This window comes from Nymphaea colorata, unplaced genomic scaffold, assembly GCF_008831285.2.
Source record: "Nymphaea colorata isolate Beijing-Zhang1983 unplaced genomic scaffold, ASM883128v2 scaffold0333, whole genome shotgun sequence".
Lineage (NCBI taxonomy): Eukaryota > Viridiplantae > Streptophyta > Magnoliopsida > Nymphaeales > Nymphaeaceae > Nymphaea > Nymphaea colorata.
This window is the reverse complement of record NW_022204839.1, coordinates 12,206-17,500: the sequence shown is the minus strand read 5'-3', so window position 1 is coordinate 17,500 and position 5,295 is coordinate 12,206. Positions and strand designations below refer to the sequence as shown.

Here is a 5,295-nt window from a genome sequence, read left to right as displayed (position 1 = left end):
AGGATCGAAGCGAAGGAGAATGGGTTTGGGGGTCGTTTGGAGGATGATCGAGCCTCTTTTTGAGCATTCGGTTGAAACAGGCCTACCACAGCCAGTCTCAATCCGAGCTTAAATCGAAGGGTCAATCGGCCATAACTTTTGGGGATTTTGATACTGTTCGCTTCCCACCGAACCAAGCTTTCTATAGGAAGTGGAATCGCGTCAATCCGTTCAGTATTGAGTGAGTTACGAGCTTGAGAAGTCGGAGTAGGTTCTGTCACGCAGTTCCGCCGACCAGTTCCTGTTTCCGGCGACACTTCCGGCGATCCAACCGTTGGATCTTCACGATTCCGGTGCCATTAGATTCCCAACATCCCTGAGATCATCTCCACCAAATTTGACGTCGATCGGACTGTAGATGGCGTTTCTGGAGGCGACGGTCTGAATCTGGCGGGAATCGGCGGCGAGCATCCCTGTTTCTCCGCCACAGGCGGCTGTAACCCAATATTCGCTTAGAACATTGGGAATGCAGCATCACCGGGTGATCTATTGACTTTAGCTTGTTCCAAATTTAATTATCTGTCGATTGCAAGTGGTTTCATCTCTTGATTTGATCGCATTGAGGCGGAGTGGCGATTTGAAGACCTGTGGCTGTTCTTCTGCACGACGGCTCTTCCTGAAACAGGCGACAGAACTACAGCGACTTTGAGGGATCAACGACTGGGGTCTAGACAGCTCAGATTCAGCTCAAATTTGGAGCGTCTACTCCTTGGCTAGTGGTCTTGCTACAGTCCAAATTTCAGGATTTTTGGAGGTGTCTATGAATTGTTTGATTTTTCCATCGAAGACCTCTCCAGCAGTCCTGAAGCTGTTCTGCGCCTGATACATTTCTGAACGAAGGACAGAACGTGCGCGATTTTCAGAGCTCAACGACCTGGCCTTAAACTCGTCGGATTTGGCTCAAACTTGGAGCGTCCACTCCTGAGGATGTCTACTTGTTCTGACCAAGTTTGGGGATTTTTGGAGACTCCTGTGATTTTATACGAATTTTAGACTGGAGGCCACTCTCTGCCAGCGCCTGAACCTGTCTTCTTCGTTTTCCAGAACAGAGGCCAAGCCTCGACGCTACCCCGATCTCGTTTTCTTCGATATTGGGGAAACGAGTATCTCTGGTGATTTCAGCTCCTTGAATCCCTGTTTTCCTTTCATTATATCCTGGATTTGATTGTGCTTGCACTTGTTTTGGCGGAGCATACCCCTGCTGCAACGAGGATGGGCTGCAACCTGTTAGCATAGACTGCAACAGTCCGTGAGCCGCAACCTTGGAGTTGAAGGGTGCTCGTCGACACCAGTTCGACGCCTGCTTCCCCCTTAACAGCATACAAAGAGGGGTTTAGATCGCATCTTGTGAGGCATTTCATACTTTGGCTCTGTTGTTCGATTACTGTTTTGCTGTAACAGTAATCCGTGCTTCCCTTGTTGCTGAGGTGAACCGTGAGCCATCAAGCGACCGGTGAGTTGGGGTCGTGGAGCTTGCTGTCCAGCTTGGGCGAGGAGGCATTTGCTGAGTACCGAGGCTTAGTTTCTGGTTTTCCAGCCTCGGTGGATAGCTCGGACTAGCTTCGAGGAGGTTTGTACCCTGTCCCACTATAGCACGGGGAGGGTGTTCTTGCTTACAAACCCGCCTACACGGCGCGCGGCATAGTGAGGTCCTCGGAGGCTCGTTCAGCCGACGACACACCTCCTTGCGGCTTGGCCACCTAGGGGTTGAGGGTGTGGTTTGTGCGCTTAGGCATGTATGTTTTTTATGAATGCTTGGATGTGAATGTGGTTGAGTGAGGTGAGCGTTTAAGTTGTATCGTCGCGGTTGTATTAAGCCTTGAGCCCCTTAGCATTCTTGTAGTAGGATTGGCTATTTGGGTTCGGGAAACACTCTTGTAATTCTGTCCTAACTTGGGAAATTAAGCCGGGGTTGCTGTCCGGCAGGGAAAGAGTGTAAAGTCTTCTTAATACTTAGCCTATTCGGAGCCTGCCCCAAGAGATCTTGGGAAGGGAGTTCGGCATTCGGCAGCGAGCTTAGGCAGTCCTAGCCGGGTTCCCACCAGTTTGGTATCAGAGCACCTTGGGGCTGATTGAGCAGCTATGGCAAAGAAGAAGAACTCAAGAGTTGAGCAACAGGAAATGGAATTGGGCGTCGAAGATGCAGCCACCGAATCAGTTCATGAGGGCAGCGGAAGGAATGAATCAAACCGAGAAAAGTTCTCACGGATAGAAACCGAACTTGAGGAAATGAGAGTAAGAATGAGTCGGCAAGACCAGCCATCACGTGTGGAAGAGAGGTTGTCTCGCTTTGAGGAAGCTATGATTCGTATGACTGATAACTTCACGCAAATAAGTCACCAATTGGGTTTCTTAACCGGCCGAATGAATAAAATGGACCAATTGTCAGAAAGTATAGAAGGGCTAAATCAAAGAATGGACCGTATGGAAAGATCCGTTAATCATGGGCACAACCGAGAAGATAAGGGAAAAGGACCTTATGAAGAGCCTCACACATCATATCAAGCTCCCAAAGAGCATGCCGCAGCGAGTTTTGGAGGGATTAAAATTGGAAAAGATAATCAAGTTCCACCCAAAACCAATGAAGCTCACATGGGAAATAAAAAGACCATGGGAGTTAACATGGCAACTTGTTCCAAACCACTGGTAGACAATGATTTTGAAGAAATTTCAGATGAAGATAGTGAGAGAATCGGACAAAGAAGTGAGAAAAAGAGGGGCCAAAGGAACATAGAACCCAGATCCAACATTCGGGTTGACTTTCCTAAGTTTGATGGCAAAAACGCCCAAGATTGGGTGATTAAAGCGGAGCAATACTTTGAGTGCCAAGAAGTTAGGGAAGACAAAAAAATTACAACGGCCATGATCTACTTTGAAGGGGCAGCTATGAGGTGGTATCGGTCGTACAAGAGGAAAAACCCGGTCATGGTATGGGAAACATTTTCAAATGCATTACTCGCTCGCTTTGGAGTCTCGTCATATACTAACTATCATGTGGAGCTCATCAACATGAAACAAATCACTACCGTGGAGGAGTTTCAAGGTCGATTTGAGGACATGTCATGTATGGTTGGAGATTGGCCCGAACCCGCACTCATAGGTGCATTCATGTCGGGATTGAGAGAGGATATTAGAATTGAGATGCTATCCGAGGAACATGTAGACTTAGACAGTTGCTTTGCAAGGGCACGAGTTATGGAGGAAAAGCTCCTCAAACGGGCAGCGTATGAGAAATTCTCTAAGACCGGAGGATTCAACCAAAACAAAGGGAATTTCAACAGGCCTACTCCTAAACCACAGCCACAAGGGTTTCCAAAGAGGGATACACGTCCAGCCGTTAGGGACAATGTTCCGGTTCGTTACATCACCGCTAAGGAGAGGGATGAAAGGTTCAAAGCCGGGCTATGTGTGTCATGTGAGGAAAAGTGGTTCAAGGGACACAAATGTAAGAGGTTTCAGCTAATGGTGGTTGTAGAGGATGAGGACGAAGTTGAGGTTTCAATCCCAGTTGAGGAAGAGCAACCAGTAGAACAAGAGTGCCCAACGGAAATTGAGAAGGTGGATGGGGTTCTTCACTCCATGAGGGACCCAAACCGTCCTAAAGCAATGCGTGTTCTTGGAACCATTCAAGGGCACAGAGTCACAATCTTGCTAGATTCGGGAGCAACTCATAATTTTATGAGTTTAGAAACGGCCAAGGATAGCGGATGCACATTGGAAGATCAAGCACCACTCACGGTCTTGGTAGGAGATGGAACAAGGCTACCTTGCGTCCACATTTGCCGAAACATGGATATAACCGTGCAAGGGATCCCATACAAGATAGATGTCTTAGTTCTTCCGATAAAAGGGATGGACCTTGTTCTTGGTGTTGATTGGTTAGAGACACTTGGGGGAATCTACTGGGATTTCTCCAAAATGAAGATGAGATTTGAGAGGGAAGGAGGAGATCAAGTGACACTCGAAGGAATCCAGCCCAACTTGGAACCGAAGGCAGCCATCAAGGCTCTCGTAGCTCAACAGCCAGCCCTCTGGCTGATATCGTTAGCCACTGATGTACCTCCAAAAGGGACAGAGACCGAAGTCATTCCCAAGGAAGTTCAGCAAGTATTGGATGGTTTTGAAGATGTCTTTTCTGAACCTAAAGGGTTACCTCCTCCAAGATCATACGATCACAGGATCGTCCTATCAAACGGGGCAGAACCGGTAAATGTTAGGCCTTATCGTTATGGGTTTACACAGAAAACGGAGATAGAGAGATTGGTAAAAGAAATGATTGAAGGGGGAATCATTCGCCCGAGTAGCAGTCCCTTCTCCTCTCCTGTTTTGTTAGTCAAAAAGAAGGATGAAACTTGGAGATTTTGTGTTGATTATCGGGCACTTAACGAAGTCACGATTAAGGACCGCCACCCTATACCCGTCATTGACGAACTCCTTGATGAATTGGCGGGCGCTTCCATTTTCTCCAAGCTTGACTTAAGGGCTGGTTACCATCAGATACGCATGGATAAGCATGACGTACCCAAGACTGCATTTAGAACTCACGATGGGCATTATGAGTTCTTGGTCATGCCCTTCGGATTAACCAACGCCCCGGCTACATTCCAACGATGTATGAATGATATTTTCAGACCACATCTGAGGGATTTCATTCTAGTTTTCTTCGATGACATTCTGGTTTACAGTCGATCATTAGAGCACCACATTGTCCACTTAAGGAAGACACTACAAATTTTGAGGCAGAATGAACTCTTTGCAAAAGCTTCTAAGTGCAGTTTCGGTCAAGAATCAATCGGCTATTTGGGACACATAGTGTCCAAGGAAGGTGTTAGAGCTGATCCAGAAAAGCTCCATGCCATGGAGCAATGGCCTTTGCCAAAAGACCCGAGAGGAATGAGAGGATTTCTAGGTCTTACTGGTTACTATCGAAGGTTTATTCAAGGCTATGGATCTATAGCCTCCCCTTTGACGAAAATGTTGAAGAAAGGGGAGTTACCTGGACGGATCACTCAAGGGAAGCATTCGTAAAGCTTAAGGCAGCAATGTTAGCCGCGCCCGTGCTAACCTTGCCAGATTTTTCACTTGATTTCGTGGTGGAGACGGACGCAAGCGACGTTGGTGTTGGGGCTGTCCTCAGCCAAAAGGGCCACCCAATAGCCTACATGTCCAAGGCTCTCACCCATAGGGCAAAGCCATTATCCACATATGAAAAGGAGTTATTTGCCATCGTGTTGGCCGTGGAGAAATGGAGGCCCT

General features: G+C 47.6%; 1 protein-coding gene across 1 annotated transcript; it reads left to right on the top strand.

Moving 5' to 3' along the window:
- The first annotated feature begins 2,121 nt into the window (after positions 1–2,121).
- LOC116244815 (uncharacterized) lies at positions 2,122–5,067 on the top strand. Its single transcript, XM_031616672.1, has one exon. The coding sequence runs from the start codon at positions 2,122–2,124 to the stop codon at positions 5,065–5,067; it is 2,946 nt and encodes a 981-aa protein (XP_031472532.1).
- The last annotated feature ends 228 nt before the right edge of the window (positions 5,068–5,295 follow it).

What these genes read in the sequence shown, in the direction of transcription:
- LOC116244815 (XM_031616672.1), top strand. Translation starts at nt 2,122, where the DNA reads ATGGCAAAGAAGAAGAACTCAAGAGTTGAGCAACAGGAAATGGAATTG.